Here is a 21,135-nt window from a genome sequence, read left to right as displayed (position 1 = left end):
GTCCCAGATTTCCTAACACGGGATATCGACGCTGTTATTCAACCTTTCCCCACAAGACCCATTTCCCTTCGTATCATCAAGGTGGATGACCCTGCACTGAACTCCATGTTTGGGATCCACTTGTGGCTAATGAAAACGGCCCCAGATATGCTAAGGGCAACCCTGGGACCACAGTTGGGCGTGGAAGTGGATGTGTTTGTACACTGGTTAGTCATTTTGCTACCTTCAAGAATCTCTTTTCAAGAAAGTCTTGGAGCCAAACACTATCCTCCCCTATGGTACCTTCCCTGTCATCCTGTCTAGCTCAGTTTGGATATTGCTTGGCTCGATGAGAAGGTACAGTGCTGTGGGACTGGTGTCATAGTGGGTCCAATTTACTACTACCCTGTGGGACTCTACTAGGTTGTATTTTGGCACTGATCCTATATAGGTACAGGTGGAGAAGGCATATTGCTTTTTCAAGAGCTATCTCTTGGGGTAAGTAAAGCTCATCTGCGCCTACTGCATGTGGTATCAGCGAACAGACATAACATGACCCATCTGATGTCTTGGAACCCACTGCAATCACATGCTTATACAATGTGTTGTATTAAGGGTGTTATGTAGTGCATGTGGAATGCTAGTGTTGGGTGTGGTGTGATTATAAGTGATGTGGGAGAGGTCCCTGTGCAAGCGGGGTGATTATTTCTGAACTGACTCAGTTAGACAAGGCTGATTTTTGGAAATGTATGGGTGCAGTAACACTCCTAGTAGAGAGTATATAAATGTATAAAAATGCATGACTTGTAGAACATTGTAGGTCTTGAGGTAATTCTGGTGAAGATGTCTGAAGTACTTTGGTGATGGGAGTTTCTCAGTTGTAAACAGTTTGAAAAAGTTCTTTGGAGCAGGGTGTGGTTCGGGATCCCATTGGGGTATTGATGTTGCTAGTTCTTGGAGCAGTTTGTGACTCTCGATTATGTTGGGGGTACTAGTGAGGCCACTGAGAAAGTGATGGTTCGCTGTGGAGGTGGTGGCTCAAATGCAGACCTGTCGGATAAAAGCTAGGTTTGGTTGTTATAAAAGAAAAAACGCATTACATCCTTGTATCTTGCTAATTATTTCTTAGGAATTCCTGTACTTTCTGCATCAGAAGGTGTCTCTACTCGGGGTACCTAGTTTGAAAATAATGGGCTATCGTTTATAAGTCTATTTCCTTTTTATGAATTGTTGGACCTCCCCCTTCTCGTGCCTAAGTGTACTTCTCGTGCCTAAGTGTACATCTGTAAGGATGTTTTACAGGGTGACTTATGAGCATGTAGATAATTCTAATTATTAACTGGCACTCTTTCGGTGTCGCCAGCCCTCCAGTACCTTAGTGTGTGTGGGTGTGCCATCGGTGTGGGCAGTGTGTTCGACCTACTCATGCACAGGGGTTGTATAAAGAAGAGGTGTGTCATACTGAACGTTGGTTGGCATTCACGGGCCCTGAGGTCATGTGTGTGCCCCTTTATTCCCGGCATGCAGCATACAGTGTGACCCTCCAAGTGGCACCAGGTATCCTGACTACACCTTTTTCTTTGGGATAGCTTTCGACTTCTTTTTAGTGATCTTTGGGCAGTTCCCTCAACCGTCGTAGGATAAGTTATTTTTAATTGTAGCGAACCAGAGGGGTTCGCAGAGTTTTTCTACAGCCCCTGTGTTCCTCTGATTTGCAGTGTACCAAACTGGGATTGTTGCTCCCTTCAGACAGTGTGCGTGAGGCCTTTAATGTTAGATAATTGCTAGGCCTGAGGCTTGAGTGAGCATATCTCTGTGTTCCATTCTACTCAGGGCTGTAATGGATCTGTCGGTCTACCTTTTCCCTGGCACCCCACTCTCCCTCAGACCATATCTTATTTGGACCTGCCATTCCCGGCTGCTACTTGGAGCTTTGAGGCAAAGGAGGAGGCAAAAGCATTGCTGCATTGAAAGAACCCCTTGAAGTTTGTCCGGACAATGGGAATGGACTAGTATGGCTGGATGTTCTGGCAAACGCCCTCTATTGACTCGACGCCATGTGGTGCCCCGCAGCCTGTCAGAACCCATGCATGTGCTGTGAGGTTTGTGGGGTCTTCGTTACCCCAAGCACACAGGAAGCCTGGACCCTGGCACTGAAGGACACCTTCATATTTGAACTAAAAGGGGGCCCCCATTTGGCTGGGGGCCACTAACTTTCTGTGGGCACTATTGCTACTAAGACTACGCAACAAAGACTTTCCAGTCCTTGCTTGGTGCCCGAGAATGGGGACCTTTGGACTTGGTTATTGAAACCCATCCCATTTCACTTGCAGGTGTACAGACCTGGGTGCCTGCTTTTTAAGCACTGGTCAGGGAGCTGCCTTGCCCCCCTTTGTCAGACTTCCCTTCCCATGGAGTGTGGCCAACGACACCCTCCTGGGGGATCAGCAGCAGAGTGGGTCCTAGGCACCCTGAATGGCGGATTCTATCCAGTGAGAATGCCCAGTCGACAGCAGTACAGCAACCCTGAGCTTACCAAATGCAAGTAAAGGTTTAAATCTCCAATGTTATCTCATTGGTCCTTCTTTGAGATTTGGCTACAGTGAATTTTTGGAATATGTGTGAAATGGATGCTTTGCATTGGGGGTATTAAGCTTTACTGTGCATGTGGGTTCTGTGCCTGTGTAAGCGTATTACTTCCCAAAACAGTTACCCATCCCTGCTGTGGCACCAGTCCTTGTTGGGCTGGGTTCCCTGTCTGTGGTTGTTGTTGCCATGTGTTGGTCCATCTACCTGCTGCGGTGGTGCGCCATTGGACTGCCTTTCCTGCAGTTCAATAAAAGGTGCATTCAGGTTTCCCTGGGCTTGGTTTTGCAGATGGAAATTTTGCTGGGCCTAGCCCCGGGTCATAAACTCCTGCTCCAGTCGCCGCCTGTCGGCCATGTGGCCAATTCTCTGGCAATAGTAGCACTGTACAGAGCTTGGCTGCTGCCACCCTCCCTAGTTTCTATCGTTATATATATATTGAAACCCTCTAGCATCTTGCGGTGAAGCTTCCTACAGAACTGGTTCCATTTGCACGTTTGTGGCTAATGTGGCCCCCTCGAGGGCAGTGTTCCTCAGTTTATTTTAGAACAACTTAGCGGCGTCCCTCTGGGTCTGCTCCTGTTTTTCCCTGTCCTTTTCATGTATCCTTTTGTGAAAATGCAATATGCATGATTATATCTCCCACCAGGGCTTGGTGTGTAGCCCGACTACGCTGTCAAGTCCACCTTGTATTTCAGTGGGCAGCCCCTTTTTGAGGATGTTGTAAAAGAATATGCCCTCACCCATTCTCTCATCCTGTCTAGAAAACCGGTTATGGTCTCCCCAGATTTCATGGTTTCTGTCATCAACCCTCCTACTGTTGCGTGTGCTCTCATTATCCTAATGAGACTACTGGATTTTTGGGCGGCAAGATCATTCACAGTGTGGGGGACTAAGTCTAACCCACGGTGAAGGACCCTTGTCACCCCAAATCCGGGTTATGCTCCGGCTAACTAGCAGAGCCTTATCTCTCCCAAAGGGAAGAGACAACTGGGCAGCCGAGCGCATGACATCTTATTACTTCCCAGGGAAGTCGTGGTCACTCAGGTCACAACCGGTGCTCTCAGTACGGTTTCATATAAAAATGACAAAGGCAGTTTAAGCTTTAAAGATCGGTTTAATAAAACGACTGCATTTTATATAGTAAGGTGTGAGCTGCAATAACCAGAACGAAACAACACAGTAGGATTAAAATAGTAACGATGAGAGTGAAGCACAAGAATGAGGCTATCATAGTGCAACTATATTAAGTTCTCTCTAAGTTATATTATGAGCACAGCATGGGAAGCTCTAAGCCTGCCTTTCAGGTTCCTCCGGGAGGACATCAACCCTCATACCTGAGCAAAGGCCTGTAAGCTGCATCAACATCTGCAACGGGGCAGTCAGCATCTACTTGTAGGTTCCTGGTCGGAATCTGCCTCTGACCTGTACTAGGACTAGAACGTGATTTTATAACTAACACGCAGATGTTCTAAGAAAATGTCCCCACGTAAGGATGTGTATCGTCTACGAACACCAGAGACTAAACGTCTACCACGTGTACCGGCAATGTACCTGACTGTAGCCTTGACTGAAGCACAGGGTGAGAAAGAATGCAGTGTTGGCGAACACAGAGCTGAACTAAGCTAAACAGTGTGATAGAAAGAATAAAACAAGACCGTAAAACTGGTTATTGTAAAATAACAGTGCGAGGCAAAATAAAACGTGTCTAGGGCAAAATGCACAGAGCCCTAATATGTTAACCTAACGTGCATAATGCTATACTAAAAATGGCTACACTACACTACATCTGGGCAGTCAGGGAACATTTCCCTTAGCGCAGTCCATATTTGGTGCCTGTATGAATTGAATGTGTTCCAGCCATGCTCACTGTTTTTCAGCATGATTACTGGGATGCAGGCTCAGATGAACACCGTGTTAGTCTACCCTCCAATAATGCTATTTAGCAGACTTTTAACATCACCTATCACTGGGCTATCCCTACGGTGTTCTTCATAAAGCATGAGATTTATTTCCATGCCCCATCCAACAATGGCAGCAGTTTGGCTCTTAGTCCTTCCTTATCCATCCGAGCCCATGGCATATAGATGGTCCCTGGCGTGCCCTTCTGCAGTAGTGGGCATATTCTCATTTTGGCAGCTCCACTGGTTTCCCCTCAACATAGCGTTCCCATCTCCTTAGACAGTCCTGCATGTAAGGGGAGTTCCATTAAGGATCTCCCCCTTCGTGCCAGGTGCAATCTTCCACAACAGTTATGTCCTTTGGTTTGATGGATTCTTCCTCCGGCCAGGATCTAGCATACTGGTCTCTCCCTTCGTTCCAGCGGCCTAGCAGGTGACAAAATGATCGGGCAAAGATCTCTCCTTCCTCTGGAGCTACTATATCCCTTCTTGTTATTTTATCTGTCCTGTGTGTTTTGGAGGAGCAGCGGGCATCTTTGTCGCTGCTGTCCTCTTACGTCTCCTCTGTCTGAGCTGAGTTTGTAGAAGGCTACCTTGGTCTCTAATTTCCTGGTCAGAAACCTCTCCTCTGATTCTACCTCACAATCTTCCTCAAACGGGCTCCATATCTACCCCTGCTCGCCTCAGGTGGAGGGCATTCTGCTCTACTCCCTTGTTGAGCTTCTAGGGCGCGAGCTCGCTCTCTCTTCTCAGTTCATGAGTTTCTTCTCAATCCCACCTAGATTGCCTCCTTCGTGCTGAGCTATGCACTGTTCTTCTTAGTCGGGACCTGCCCTCACCCTCGTTTACTATTGTTTCTTCAGCTACCTGAGCATACCCTGTGTCTCCCCTCTGGTCATCAGATCCCAGTGGACTGGGTTCCCCGGCACCAGTCGGAGTGTGTGTGTTCTCCATGCCGCCGAGGTTTGGTGGGCCGAATGTAACTGATGGGGGGGTCCAACTTCGTGGAGCACTAGCATCAGACTGGGTGGTGTAGGGACTGCCTAGGCTTGTTGGCCTATTGGTCTGCCATGCCCAGACCTAACGGCTTGTTGTTTGGTAGGGATCCCTTGGGCTCCCTCGACTGGGGGATTGATGTATCCTAATGCGGGAATGGCAGAAAAACTGCATTACTACATATGACAGGGGAAGTGCGAATTGCAGGTTAGTGTTATCAGCTTAAGCTTCCTCGAAGACAGCCCATAATTCTAGTAATGCTTCTCTTTTGTCCTTCTTTTGCCCTGCATATTTGGTTTGTATAAATATTTTCATGTGTTAAATTATGTTAGTGTCAAAGGATCCCTCTTTTGGCCATGGGAACGTATCTGCCTGTGTGTGTGTGTGCCATTTGTGGCAAAACTTGTCAAGCTTTTTAACCTGTGTGGGGAATGTAATTTGCATATGCTTAGTTTAGGGACTTTAGAGGCGATTCCATAATGAATTTGGGTAGTTTTAGGGGAGAGTTACACTTCTAGCTTTTATTTTTATGGAATTATATGCGTCTATCTTTCCTGGTTTTCTATAGAATTTTAAGTTTTATATTGGTAGTGGGGAAATATGTATATGGGGACTACTAGATATAATATTTATAGCTGGATAAAATAAACATTTGACAATCAGAAATATCAATGCTTATGAAAGATCACAACCAAGGAAAAAGTGCAATTGATAACTCAATTAAATTTACCATCAACATAGCGCACCTCACTTTGATATCAAAATGCAATTTGTGAGAATCAGCACCACCTTCTTACACATTAAGTCAATGACAAAACACAACACATAAGACAAACACAGTTGCATTATTTACCAGTGTCACAATATCAAAATGACAGCATTTCAACCAGAACAAAGCACAGAAAATAAAAGAGAAAACAACCTTGTCAGAAATACCTTAGTCTGCCCCTAGCTGATGCTATCCTTTAACTAGGGGAAGGGCTGTGCAGTACTTGGACTAGGTGAGCCTGATAATCTTGTTGATATCTGCTCCGGAGCAAAGATAGCAATGACTTATGCAAACAAAGAAAGAAAGAAGCAACTATAGGCCCTTCTTGGCCAAACACAAGCTATGCCTAATCTCATGGATCCCAATCGTTCTTATCCCCTATCATCCGAATTACAGCCTGTGTCACACCCAGAGGTCCTGTGTAATATCTGTGACACGTTCAGCGGTCCAAGCGAACACACCTCTCACTTCTTTCAGCTACTAATGATGTTAAGAAACTGGTAACACTGAGAAAACCAGTATAGTCTAGTGTTAGACTTGGCATCCTTGACGAGGTCTCCCCTAACGTTTTGCCTCTGTTTCCCAGGTTGTGGATGTGTGCTGTTTTTGCTGTGTTTGTTACTCTGGGCAGTTTACCATTGCTATCCAGTGCTATAGTGCAAGTTTTCCAATGTAAAATGTATGGGTAATTGGCTTTCCATGATTGGCATATCTGACTTACTAGTATTTCCCTAGTACAGTGCACTAGAGGTGCCCCAGGCCTGTATCAAATTCTACTAATGGGGCTTCAGCACTGGTTGTGAACCCCACATTAGTCGCCCTGTATACATGGCTCAGACCTGCCACTGCAGTGTCTGTGTGTGCAGTTTTAAACTGCCAATTCAGCTTGGCAAGTGTACCTAAACCTTCCCTTTTCTTACATGTAAGCCACCCCTAAGGTAGGCCCTAGGTAGCCCCATGGGCAGGGTGCAGTGTATGTTAAAGGTGGGACATAATGTCCTGACAGTGAAATACTGAGAAATTTGTTTTTCACTGTTGCAAGGCCTATCTCTCTCATAGGTTTAACATGGGGGCTGCCTTTAAATGTAATTAAAGCGCAGATTCCCTTTGGAAGCACATAGAAATGTGGAGTTTGGGGTCTCTGAACTAACAATTTAAAAGTACCTCTTTTAGTGAAGTTGGTTTTTAGATTGTGTGTTTGAAAAATGCACTTTTAGAAAGTAGGCATTTTCTTGCTTGAACCATTTTTTGAGTCTGCCTGTTTGTGGATTCCCTGTCTGGGTCAGTTTGACAGTTGGGCTGTTTGCACCTCTCTCTAGACAGTGACACAAAGGGAGCTGGGGTGTAGCCTGCATATCCTGATGAGACATCTCTGCTGGAAGGGAGGGGAGGAGTGGTCATTCACTCCTGAAAGGACTGTGCCTTCCCTCACACTATGCAGTCTCCAACCCCCTGGTGTGTGTCTGGGGCCTGGCCTGGGCAAGGCAGATCTTACAAACAAGAGAGACTTTCCTTTGAAGGCAGAAAGGGGTATAAGAAGAGCCCCCCAAACCCCTGACAATGGGAAGTGCTGCCCCTGCCTGTGACTGTGCTTTGTTGGGCTATCCTGCAGTTTCTGCTTCTGCCTGTGAATGGGGACAAAGACTGGACTTTGTTGTGCATTCCTGCTTGAGAAGAACTCCAAGGGCTTGAACTGAGCTTTCCTCCTGTTTTGAAGTCTCAGGGCCATCAACGACTTCCTTTGCCAGCACCCGGACTCTCTGCTGAGACTCCTGCCCTGGCAAGTGGTGCCCTATCCAGTCTCTGGGCCCTTGAACAGTGAAGTTGATAGAACAAGGACCGAAATTCACGCAAAGACCGCCGTGCGGGAAAACTTTTGATGCACCACCCTCCCCACAGCTGATAAACGACACGTCGCCGGCCTCATGACTAAAATTGACACCTCACCTGCATCGCAGCTGGGAGAGCGATGCAACGCGGTTGGAGAAACGACACGCAACACCCGCAGTGGCTGCTGTTAATGACGCAAGCCCCAACGCAGCGTTGTTTTCTGGACACCGTGCGACCAGATTTCATTGCAACATCGCTGGCCACAGAAAATCAACGCAAAGCCTTCCTGGCACCGAGGTGCCCGTCTGGATCGATGCATTGCTCTCTTGCGGGAGAGAAGAAACGACACATGCTGACCCGACCATAGGAAGAACAAAACATGTTTGGCTTGTGGGAGAGAAATTGACAGAACGCTGGCCTTTTGTGATGCACGCTCGCCTGTGCTGCTTTATTTTGAAGCTACCCAGGTACTTTTGTGCGCTAACAACACTCTCACTGTTTTCTAAAGGATTAAGGTGGTCATTTTGACATTGGCGGTAAAAACCACCTACCACCGTGGTGACGGCCACCAAAATACAGTCACCACGGGTACCATCCGTCTTATGGTCACTGCCGGACTTCCGCAGCTAGAAGGGGGGAAGTCCGGCAGTGATCATACTGGTGGACGGTGGTAATCTGGCGCTGCTACCACCAGCACCACCACGCCATTAGAACCCCCCCAGCCGTATTATGTCCAGTAATACGGCCTGGCGGTGTTCTGCTGGCGGGGCACTGCTGGTGGTAGCAGTGCCCCTTCCTGTTCCATGCCGGACGACCTCCTAGCGGGACAAGGAAAGTCGGGTGTCCGACAGGGGAGGGGGATGCGAGGGTAGGGGTGTTGTGTGTGTGTCTGAGTGTGTGAGTGCTTGGGTAAATGTGTCTGTGTGTGTTGTGTAGTTTGCATGTTTGTATGCATGTGACTGAATGCGTGTACGAATGGTGAAGTGATTGTGTAAGAATGTGTTTCACTATGTCTGTAAGTATGCGTGTATGAATGCGTGTATGCTGTGTGTGTATGAATCCGTGTATGACAGTGTTAGTGAATGAATGTATGCATGGTGCGTGGAAGTGTCTGTGTGCATGTATGCCGAGAGGGGGGTGAGGGGCACTGTGACTAGTGGGGGAGGGGGATGATTTGTGCATGTTTGGCTGTGGGGTCAGTTGTGTGGTGTATACGTGTATGGGGTGGGGGTGTGTGTTGATCGGAGGGGGTGGTCGGGGTGTGTGTGTGTTGATCGGAGGGGGTGGGGGTGTGTGTTTTGATCGGATGGGGTGTGGGTGTGTGTGTAGATTGGAGGGGGTGGGAGGCGTATGTGTTGATCGGAGGGGTAGGAGGGGAGTTTGGATTGAGGGGTGGGAGGCATCTAGCAAGTGTTGGGGGTGTGGGGGAGCCTCCTACCAGTGACAGGGAAGGAATTCCCTGTCACCAGCAGGGCCTACTGCCATGGTTTTCGTAGTGTTGCTAAGGCCACAAAAACCATGGTGGTAGGCAGGTTTATAATGCCGCGGCGGTACTGTGCTGGCCGCCAGGCTGGAGATTGACATCTCCGGCCCGGCGGCTGATACCACCATGGCGGTATAAGTGGAGAAGTGGCGGGTTGGCTGCAGCCAACCAGCCATTCTCATAATGTGGTGGTATGTACCGCCATCCTTTTGGCGGTACTACCGCCACATTAACAGTCACCACCGGGGTCATAATGACCCCCTAAGACTCTTATTCTTTTAGAAATTCACATCTTGACTTGTGTATGTTTGATTTGTGTCATTTTGGTCTTGTTTTGTTTAGATAAATATTGCCTATGTTTCTAAACCTGTGTCATTTTGTAGTGTTTTCACTGAGTTACTGGTTGTGTTGGTACAAATACTTCACACATTGCTTCTGAAGTTAAGCCTGCCTGTTCATGCCAAGCTAACAAGGGGGCGAGTGGGGATTAACTGAGGGTGATTCTCCTTGAATAGAGTGAGGGTCCTTGGTTGGATAGGGGGTAACCTGACTGCCAACCAAAGACCCCATTTCTAACACCTAGTAAGATTGAGATGGGGCCCTACATCACACCTAGATCCTATGCGGACCATTTGTGTCATGCCTAGTGGTCCACATGATCAGCAACCCAAACAATATTCAAAATGATTCAAACAATATTCACGTTCCCTGACAATCAGAAAAAGGTGAGTTACGCGGGTTATGTTTTTTCCTAGTTTGCCATACGCCAAATGCTAGGGCTAATGCTCTGATGTAGTTGCAACTATGGCTTTAGGATGGACCTTTGCCTCATGAATTCTGCAGAACTTCCAGTCAATTTCGGTGTCTGCTCACCTTTCCTTGTTGCGTAAATGTGAATCTGTCCAGGAGGGGCCCCCTTCCTGCAGCTGCAGTCAGGTCCAAGGTACCAATCAGCTCCTTTCTAGCTCACTAACATGTTGTTTGAATGAGAATTTACCTTTAAAAAACAAAAGATGAGGCATTTGGCAAAGCATGGTTAGGTATTTTTATTAAGGAGTCAAGAGAACAGTTACAGAACTAGGCACTGAAAAAGTGAGGACTTATTAGGATATCATTAGTAATTATCACTTCAGATACAGCTTTGTGATGATTGGTGTTCTATTGATATTAACTCTATCTAGAGAACACTACCTTTTCTGCCTGTTCTATCCAAGCATTTAACTGAGCATCCCTCAACTAACATTAGCTCAACAGTAGCTTGAGAGGCTTCATGATACCAAATTCCTGACATGATCAATATGTTGGGTTATGATAAAGGGTAAGATTTCAGTAAGAAAAGCAGAGGTTGAAAAGCAGTTTATGAATTCTGTTTTAGAGTAGTGATTCGGTTTGATGATAGCCAGGTCTGTCATATGTGGGCAAGTTTATTTCTGTATACATTTTTATATTTTTTTGGGAATCTCTGTGATCCTTTGTACAGTAACCTGGATAATTTCTGATGCCCACCTGAGGGTTGCTTGTTTTGTGATTTCTTCTCTACTGAGTGTGTGCTAAAAGTTATGGGGTTAACTAGAATATACCTTGTTTGGATATTTGGATAGGTTCCTTTGTTTTTTTTTTACTTGGACAGAAGTTGGGATTCATGTGCACGGAAGAGTAAGATTTAGTTTTTGAGATGCTGGTGAGTCCAAGGTTTTATCATGGGATATGATGAAGTCTTCTGGGCGGATAATGGATTTCTACTAATAAACTAAAAATTCGGTACTTACTTGTAATCCTATCAAGAGTAACATAAAGTGGTGGAGAATTCATTTTGTGCAGTCAGTATCTCTGAATTTAATTTTGAGTCACTCCAAATTGTGCCATAAAGTGCTTGGAGTGAGCTACATCAAAGTCTAACAACATAGGTGAAAAGCAGAATATGTTGTCTTGGAATAGGCCATGATCCCCAAAATCTATGCTCCTTAAGGAGTGTTATGAGGCGAGATGTCTTATACAATAGAAGGTACATATGTAATTTGATTAAAAAAAGCGCTGGACACCAGGATGTAAGCTATCTGATGAGCTTATACAATTAATATCTTTGTTGCCGACAAATGAGGCGTACCATAGAGGAAACTGTGTATTTATGTAAAACAAGCAAGCTAGAAGGAAGATTACTTTAATAAGGTGAAAATCAGCATAACCTATTGGACAAAATAATACCAGAGTCTACCTTTTCAATGAATAATAGCGATCTCACAAAGCCAGCTACTCACTTTTAAGCCAAATAGAAGATATGGTTGCAAGGAAAATTGTCTGCCAGGCTATATGTTTGGGCAGCTTATCATGGACAAGAGAGCACAGCGCCAGTGTAAGGTCTCATTTTCCCATGCACCACTGATCATTTATGAAAGCCAGTGTTGACAAGCACCTCATTGCCACATATGTTTTGGAATTGTCACTTTGGACAAACAGATGCTTGAGAAGTACATGATGTATTTTGTAAGTTTGCGCCGCTTTTGCGTTAAAAATGCGGCCCTATAAAAGTATAAATATGGGCCTTAGTATTGAGTTGAACCAATATGTATGCTAATGGATGATCCCTGGTCACATAGGTGGAGTTGATGTCAATCTGGTTTCCAAATGCTATCGTGGGGTATCATAAGGTCTGTGTAAATACTGACCACACTTGGTGCAATCACAGATAAGAAAGCTTGTAGGGCCATGAGAAATCAATATATTTATTTTGGTGGGTAAATAAAAAGTCCCATCATTTTTTTTTTTTTATATAGGCCGCAGGACTCTCCAAGGAACTCAGAAACATTTGGTATCTCTGAAACGCAAAGCTTTGCGGTAGCAGTGAACCATGTTTAGGAGTGTGCACATAACACATTGAAGGTGACAGATGGGTTTAGGTTTATTGCGTAATATCACCTCTCTGTGGTCCAGTAGGTGATATTTTGCAGTGTATTTACGATTTGGGCGGCCACATATCATTTCAGTGCAGGAAACCTGACGGCCAAGCAGCATATGGAATGACAGGTATATTACTGTGCCTTGCTTGGGAAGGTTTACATTCGCCCTGACTGCCATCTGCCTCTTTGGTGGAGGGATGTTTTTTACACAACTCACTCCATTCAAGAAAGAATTTTGGGAACAGGACAGAGTGTGTTGACTCAAAACTGTCAATAAGACCAGGGACAAGCAGAGGCTAAGCCATAAACTTGTGCCCAAATCTGCCAATGTACAGAGAAGTAAAAGTACATAATTTGTAAAAACACAACCACCTGTTGAACTTTTGTCTGTATCTGTGATACATTCAACACAGTTTTTTGTACAGGCAGGAGCTGGGGGACTTGGAGGACATCTTCATATCATAAAGAACAAGAACACAGTTCTCCCACTATCGTTGTGAGTTGAAAGTAAAAGGTACTGTGGCACCCAAAAGTAGTGGAATTTGAAATCCTGCCAGAAGACCTGGAGGTGTCCATGGGGAGGAAAGGTGTTGTGGCAGGTCCCACAGCTGTATTGGTCAGAGTACCCAGTGGTTGAAAATATTCTGAGACCATTGGCAATGGAAGACCTTTATGCTGGATTATTTCTGCTACAAATTGTATGGGATTTCTACTGTAGGAATGGGATACTTACACATTAACAGTTAAGACAACTGAATTGCTTATTAAATGACCTAAAGAAATATTACTGTGCTCAGTTGTTGTGTCTCAAATTTTTCCCCCAAACACAGGATTTACCCTCTAAAGGATATTTGGCTATTAAGCATCTAGTAAATACTTCAAAAAATCGGAGGCTGTCTCGATAAATAAATTAATATTGAGTTATTTTGTGCGCAAGGTCAGAATTGGATGCTTGCACAGATCAGAATAACTCTCAATATCCAACCATTTGGGAGAAGCCATAGATGATATGCGATGTTCTCCATAACTAGCAATACTAAATCATCCATTCCAAAAAGGATCTGAAGTCTACTATGGATTCAGGCTTGGGTTATCAGGCAAAGGATATCCAACAGCAGCTTTACACGATTCCAAAATAATTTGAACTATATTTATGTAGGTATGTCTGGATGATACATTTTAACACATTGATTTTACCTGCACACTCATATATAAAATGTGTCATTTCTGCAATTTAAAGAAAAAGGCCAAAAACTAAACTTAAAAGACTGCTGACAGCAGAACACAGACTGTCACTATATCTTGAAGGTAAGAATATACAGGAAAGTATTGATTTACTAATCTTAACTATACATCTACTATTGTTGATGTCAAAGTAAGAAGATCAAGAGTTTTTCCACCTGAATGATTTGTTCTCCTCTACCGTTGTATCAGACCATTGCTTCAAAATGAAAAAAATGATCTACATATATTGTGTGAAGTAATCTTTTCCAAAATGAAAAGCTGTCATCGATTATGGGTTGGAAAGAAATAGGTTGATCTCAAATCAGTTTAGGCCTGTGATAGGTTGACCCAGAGATGTTTCAATAATGACCCATCCCAACTTTGTTAAAAGGGCTGCTATGAGCAAAATACAGAACAGTATGCAAAAAAAAACTCAATATCAGGAAAACTCACTATTTCTATTGAGTTATTTAGCAACTTCTGAATTTTAATTCTGGTGGTAGTCCAATTTTAGATGAATGAGAGAATTCCTGTAGTCCTCAGCTTCATACATGCAGCGGTCACTAACCATAGTCATATGATTCATCCAAGGGACAAAGGCATATTAATTATTTGTAGTTTGCTTTTTTTTAAAGTGACCATAATGGGAAAAATGAATGAGAGCTTTTGTAAGGAGCAAAACAGCTGCTCCAATCAGGAGCATCCCAGCTCTATTTGCATATAGGTTTAAGAGAGCGCACATCAGGCTTTTTCCATAAGAAAAAAGAAGAAAGGAGCAAATCAGAGTTTCTTGAAAAGATGGGTTTTCAGAAGTGCTTTGAACATAGCTTCCAACGGTATATTACAAAGGTGATCAGGAAGGGACTTCCACAGTGTTGGTGCCAGAAAGGAGAAAGCCACCAGTTCTGGATTTATTAATTCTTGCAATACATAAAAGATTTTGATGGGAGGATTGAAGATTTCTGCAGGGTTTATAACTTCTGATCTTGTTTTGTATGTAGCTGGGACCTAGTGAGTTTATGGCAGTGAAGGTAAGAAGAAGTGCTTTGTTTGTTGACTGATAAGAAGTAAATGAAGGGTTTTCAACCCTATGTCTAGTAGAGCTGTGATGTGGAATATTCATCACAAGGTGAGCTGCAGCACTTTGAATCTGCTAAAGTCTGTTAACAGGCTCTTGAAGGGCCCCAGGAAGGAAGAAATTTGAATAATCTAGCCTTGATGTGATAAGCGCTTGTGTAATACTTTTATGTGTGCTAGCTGGAAGGATTCAAACAGTTTCCTTAGTGATTTCAAAAAAGAAAAACAAATGCTGACAGTTGCTTTGATATGAGGCTTGAAAGAGAGTGAGACATCAATTTTAACTCCCAAGTTCCTGGCCCCTACGGTGGTGATGGGGGAGTATCCAGCTCAGATGGCCAGATGTGAGCTGTACCTAGTGATGATGTTGTGCCAAAGACTATAATCTCAGGCTTGTCTGAGTTCAAGCAAAAGCAGCTCTTGACCATTCAGTCTACCACAGCCAAAAAGCAACCATAAAAGTTGGCAATGACAGAGTTATCCAAATCATTAGAAGGAAACATCAATTGCGTGTCGTCAGCATATGACACAACATTAATACCCCAGGCTTGAGCCCCAGCAGCTAGTGGAGCTATAAAAATATTGAATAACATAAGGCTGTGGGCCGACCCCTGTGGGACTCTGCACTTTACTTCCTTGAATTGTGACGTGAAAGGGGAAAGAAAGACAGCTTGCTCTCGGTCCTTAAGAATTTTTTATATCCAACTGAGGGCTATGCCAATGATGCCTATCTCTTCCAGTCCGAGTAACAGGATCTCATGTAAGACCGTATCAAATGCAGCCGAAAGGCCCAGCAGAACTAAAACCGTTGTTTTGCCATAATCTAGCTGGATTTTGATAATGTCTGTCACTTGAAGGAGAGCAGATTCAATGCTGAATCTTGCCCAGAAACCATGCTGAGAGGGATGTAAGCAGTTATTGTCTGTAATACAATGGGTGATGTGTGCATTAACCCAGTATTCTAACATCTTACCCATCATTGGGAGTAAGGAAATGGGTCTATAAATATTTGGATTTAGAGGGTCCAAAATGTGTCAGTTTCAGTAGAGGGATCACCATAGCCATTTTTCAGTTTCATGGTACCATGCTGGTTTCTAAGGAAAGGTTAAACAATTTGTTAATCTGCAGATTAAGGGAATTTATTGCACATTTGAATATTTGTGGAGGGCAGACACCTAGAAGGGAACCAGATCTAAATTGTTTATTTAGCCTTTCCAAGTCCTCTGAGGATCATATGTCAAATGAGATAAGCTGTGGCCGAGTATCCAGATGTTTTAGAGGAGAGTTCAAGGGATAAATAATTTGACTGTCTTTAAATGTAGAGTAGATTTTAGTTACTGTGGGGCATATTTACAAGCCCTGTGTGCCACCGGAGCATCACTTTTTTTGACACTCCGGTAGCGCAGACTGCCGACCCATATATGAAGCCATGCAAAGCCACTTTGGAAGGCATTTAATGGCCTCATAGTTAGGGAGTAAGGCAAGGCAGCACAAGTCACTGCATTGCCTCAGTCTGTGTCAGGGGGTATTCCATGGGCATTGTGGTCGGTTTTCCCAAATAATACCCATAGGCTTTGAGGCATTCTCAGATTTGAAGGACTTATAAACCTCGCACTGCATCAAAATTCTGTGCCTTCCCAGATCAGGAATAACAAGGAGAAATATCTTTATTGCTCCTTGTTTTTTCTTCTTTCCATTTGAGCTGCATCTGCAACACGCATAGAGGAAAATGCCTCCATGGATTTTGTCTGTGCAGGAATGTGCCCCTTGGGTGTGTGAGAGCCCTTTCTACTGATCACTCAGATCCTTTGCACCTAGTGCAGCGCCACTTTCCTTGCACCCCTTAGCTCCCCATTACTGCCACCATGTGTGCGTCATGTTTGATGTGTTGCCCTAAACAGGGTGAGTTTGCCCAGACGTGTGTCCCATGCAACACTGTCACTGGAACCAAGCTATACCTGGCTGATGAGTCCATAAGTAGGGCAAAACCAGTCCTGGGTTGCTTTTGTTCCGGTCTTCCTGGCTTGGCAGTTTGGGCTGGATTATTCCCATTGGAACAGGGTAAAGAAAGACCTGCATATAGTTGGGTCCAAACTGATGTGGCATGGTGCAGAATAACGATGGACTGGGATGCAGCCCCAAGTAATTACCAGTGGCTGAGATTAATTTAGGCATTCCATCCATCATTCTTTATTATACTTTGACTATAACCCAAACAGTAATCCTGAAAAACTTAAACTCACAAAGATCACCTAGTAAATTAACCATGGATCTTTGAAACAATGCAGCAGCAGAAGAAAGACCAAAAAGCATATGGCTGGCATGATACATGCAAAAGCACTTAACAAATGAAGTAACATCTTTAGACTGAAGGTAAGCGGAGACCATCTTTGTCATCATAATATGTAGTGTCGTCAGACAATGTTAGCTGAATAACAAGTCTGGCAGGAGATAGCGTATTCAAGAAAAGCAAGTTTATTACAAGTAAGGAACTTTAGCTGCCATCTAGAAGCACATGTATTCACTTGCAAAATAACATTTGGCGATAAAACAAGTATGAGGCGCTTTAAGGGGCAGAGTATTGTTCACCAACATAACCTCTAGCATATACTTTATTTCTTCTCCACCCCTGTTGGTACATTACGGAAAATTGGCAGCGAGACAGAAAGATGTTTCACCCAAGTTACCCTATCAGTTATTTGTCTACGACCCACCCTTGATTACCCCTGATGTTATCACATAACTTGTATACCACAGTGCCCTTGAAATGGGATCAGAGTGCACTGTTCTGATCAAATTCCACTGTTATGTATGCATGCCATAGATCCATTTTTTAGCATTTAGGAAAATGTAAAGTTAACTGTACAAGCCTAATTCACGCATGCAATTCTAATATATATATTTTTGTTTTATTACAGTAAAGCTTGGCCATGTGCAATAACGCCCTAATGCATAGAAACTGTTGAGACGAACACACGTGAGTAGTCCAACCACAAGTCATCTAGGGGTTATATTTTAAGCATGTCCTTCATGAGTTCAAATGAGAATTCCCTTAAATGTTTCCACTTAATGGGTTTTGGAATGGAATGGGGGGAACAGAAAGCCAGGCATTGTGAAAAAGGGGTGACAATGTTGAAGTGAGATGAAACCTAGCTCTCACACTGCTCAGACAATCTAACTCACACATAAAAACTTGTGTCAGTAAGTGATCTTTGCTCATCCTCCATAGCTTGACCTAATGAGTGAGTGAATTAAAGGTAGTTACAGCAACCACAAATAAGTACCCTGCTGCTGGACTGAAACTGTAAGACAGACAGGTTGATTAGCATTGAAATGGAGTCGTAAACAGTCAAGTTTTGAGGGACTTGTAGAAGACCCGGTGATAAAGATATTTCTAGTATGTGTAGGGACAGCATCCAGGTCTTGAATATTAAGTAACAAAAGGAGAGTCTACTTACTGTACATTACAATACAGTGGGATTTCAATAGAATTCATTGTTATGCTGGAAGCCACCATGGAGCAAAGAGATGCATAGAAATATGGCATGTGCAACTTTGAGCGATAAATAAGAATGCAGCTATGTTTTTGATGAACTACATATTTGAATAGGATATTGGTGAAGACCAGGGTAGATGTAATTGATTGTATGTTACAAGTCCCTAAGTGCGTGTCTTAACCCAGGGTGGAGACAATACAAATTAAATTATCCTTGTTAATAAATGCTTCAATGCAAGGAATATTAAGATTAACAAACGATGCCAAGGTTACATGTTTGACCAGTATGAACACATGAAAAGCCCAAAAAAGGAGGCCACTCCCCGTAGTACCAGATGGAACTATGTACCCCATCAGCTTAAGCTGGGATATGTACATGAAGGTGGCAACTTCTTTCATACAATTCTGAAAAGCTGTTGAAAGATAAATGGTATTTGTGCATCGTCTGGACCACAGTATTAGCCGTGTTTAGGCAGCGTATGATTAAATTAAACAAGGCATACCTTGCCATTATCTTTTGTTACAGGAAATTGCAAGAAGAGAATACATTTTACATGGTTTCTTCTGCTCGCAGTTTTCTATGTTTGCACTATTGTATGTTTTATACTCAGTAGGGGTAATAAAAAAATTAAACGTACACATGAGTAAATGTACACGCAAAGTTACTCAGAAGTGTATACTTACATGTCCCTGATTCCTGAAACAAGGGATGGAGTCAGTAAAAACATCATACAAAATTGTAAAGTTACTGCTCATAGTGTAGAACTTTAGGTACCACATTTTTAGCGGAGACCTCTTCAACCGAGATGATCTCCCTATGGTAACGTAGCTAACATTGAAAAAGTGTATTCAAGTTTAACAAATTAGTTAACATATTGTTATGTTAAATGTTAATGTAAAACAATATATTTATTTTAAATATAGAACAAAATACTATTAAATGAATTTTTGAATTCAATAATTGATCTCAGTTTATTAAATTAAAATTATATTTAACAATTTATGAAAAAATAAACGTCTAAAATAGTTATATTTAATTATTATGCATTATAGTTAATAAAGGTTATGTACAGAGTTCACTACATTGTTTGTTAAAACAGTACCTTTATTTTTTTTTATCAAAGTAGTAGTGCACCTTGTGAATATTTATGGGCTTACTGTGGTTGATGCATGTTCTTCCTATGGCCCTTCCCTACTCCAAGCTAAATTCCACACATTTATTTGTAAATATTCACCATTTTACAGCCACTCCCCTCTGTCCCTCCCAAATGTACTACTTAAACATACACCTACCTGTGCTGAGATCTCCTCAGTTGAGTGGAGATGTCAGATAAAAAAAGATAGGGGCAGGGGTGGTTTAGAATTCCGTGAGTAATATTAGGTAGTACTTTAGTAGTACTACTGTAATGCTACCAAACATCTAACAAAATGCAATTTGTGAACAGACCTCTATCTGTTTTACTCAGGGAGCTAAAAATTATCACAAAACAATTGCCCTCTATGTTTTTCATACTAGACAAAATTACAAAGTTTTGGTAAATAACATTTTGCAAAAAGAAGCTGTTAAATTTAAATGTATACTAGTTTCTAAATGATGAACCTTGTATCCCTGTGTTCGAAGTCACAGAACGATAACACCATGGACTGTGTTGCATCATGTGTATTCATTTGCGTTATAGTCTGCATACTTTTTCTGGTACTTGCTGCATAATATACTCAATACTGCTGCGCAAAGTGGGCCCTAATACACTATTATTCCATTTGCAAAAAAGTGGTCAGATTGCACACTGACTTTTTGTGAATGGAATAGAATTTTGAGAGCTGTATAAAAATATTTTGGTTCACAAAATACCAAACGTCAGGGGGATGAAGAATGACATGCCTAATTAATGTTGATTAGGCAGGCTGCAATTTATGGCCCCCTATAATTTTCCATAATCACAGGGATGGTTGACAGAAACTATCAGCAGACCAACATGACTGTTTTTGTGTCTAAATAAGGAAAACTGTTGTTTTTAAACATACCCTGTTATTCTTTTTATGAAAACTCTCACTAGAGCAGTGGGCTCAAGAACAGTGCCTACTCTCAATGAATCTTCCTCCTTGCAGTGAAATGTTTTGTCCTTCCCTGTTGCTCATCACTTATCACCTAAATTTGGGAGTCCGTAACAGTTCTGCAGCCAAAACTGTGAAAAGCAATTTGTAATCCATTACTAAATTACTCTTTATTTAAGAAACACGTTTCTGAATTAGTGTATGTATTTAGTACAAATAAAAATGTTTTTTTAACTATAACAAGCACTCTAATTTAATGACTCAGAGGAATTACAACTGTTAAAAAAATTGTACGTAAGCCTTTTGGTCCTTCACTGCTACCTAATTACACCTGCCTTCACTTATGACGTCTGGTCTGACCTGGGAGGGACAGTTATTTTACTCACTCCAAAATTTTATGCTTTAGGTTTTGATGCAGCACTGGGCCATATCTCTATCTCTGTGGTCCAATGAATCTTTTCTTTCTCTGTTCTGAAGGATGAGGAGGCAATGCATCAAATTACTTAAATTAATTACAGTGTAAGTCAATGGTCACACATTCAATTCCAGAGACCAACTTAAAGTTGAAAGGACTTTATTTCAGACTCAAAGTCAAACTACATATATCAGTCTCAAAAGCATATTATAAATGTACAGAATAACCAAAGGAGGATCAAAATATCGTACAGTATGACATTTAATCTGCATATAGATTCAATAGCAACAATGCAGAAAATAAGGAAACAAATTTGATGCATTAAATTCGAATGAAATTTTCCCGCCTAACCATTTGATCTAAAATCCTAACTTTGCTAATATGTAAAGGGTTCAGAAAGAAAGTGGTCAGCATGACAGAAAGTCTG

General features: G+C 42.7%; 1 protein-coding gene across 1 annotated transcript in view; it reads left to right on the top strand.

Moving 5' to 3' along the window:
• Positions 1–21,135, top strand: part of LOC138247077 (IgGFc-binding protein-like) — a 276,434-nt gene that overhangs the window by 239,718 nt on the left and 15,581 nt on the right. The window contains exon 7 of the mRNA XM_069201822.1: positions 17,661–17,719. Coding sequence (XP_069057923.1) covers positions 17,661–17,683 — 23 coding nt within the window. The 3' untranslated portion in view covers positions 17,684–17,719. The remainder of the gene's footprint in view (positions 1–17,660; positions 17,720–21,135) is intronic.

Source organism: Pleurodeles waltl, chromosome 7 (genome assembly GCF_031143425.1).
Source record: "Pleurodeles waltl isolate 20211129_DDA chromosome 7, aPleWal1.hap1.20221129, whole genome shotgun sequence".
Taxonomy (NCBI): Eukaryota; Metazoa; Chordata; class Amphibia; order Caudata; family Salamandridae; genus Pleurodeles; species Pleurodeles waltl.
This window is presented reverse-complemented; position numbering and strand designations above follow the sequence as displayed.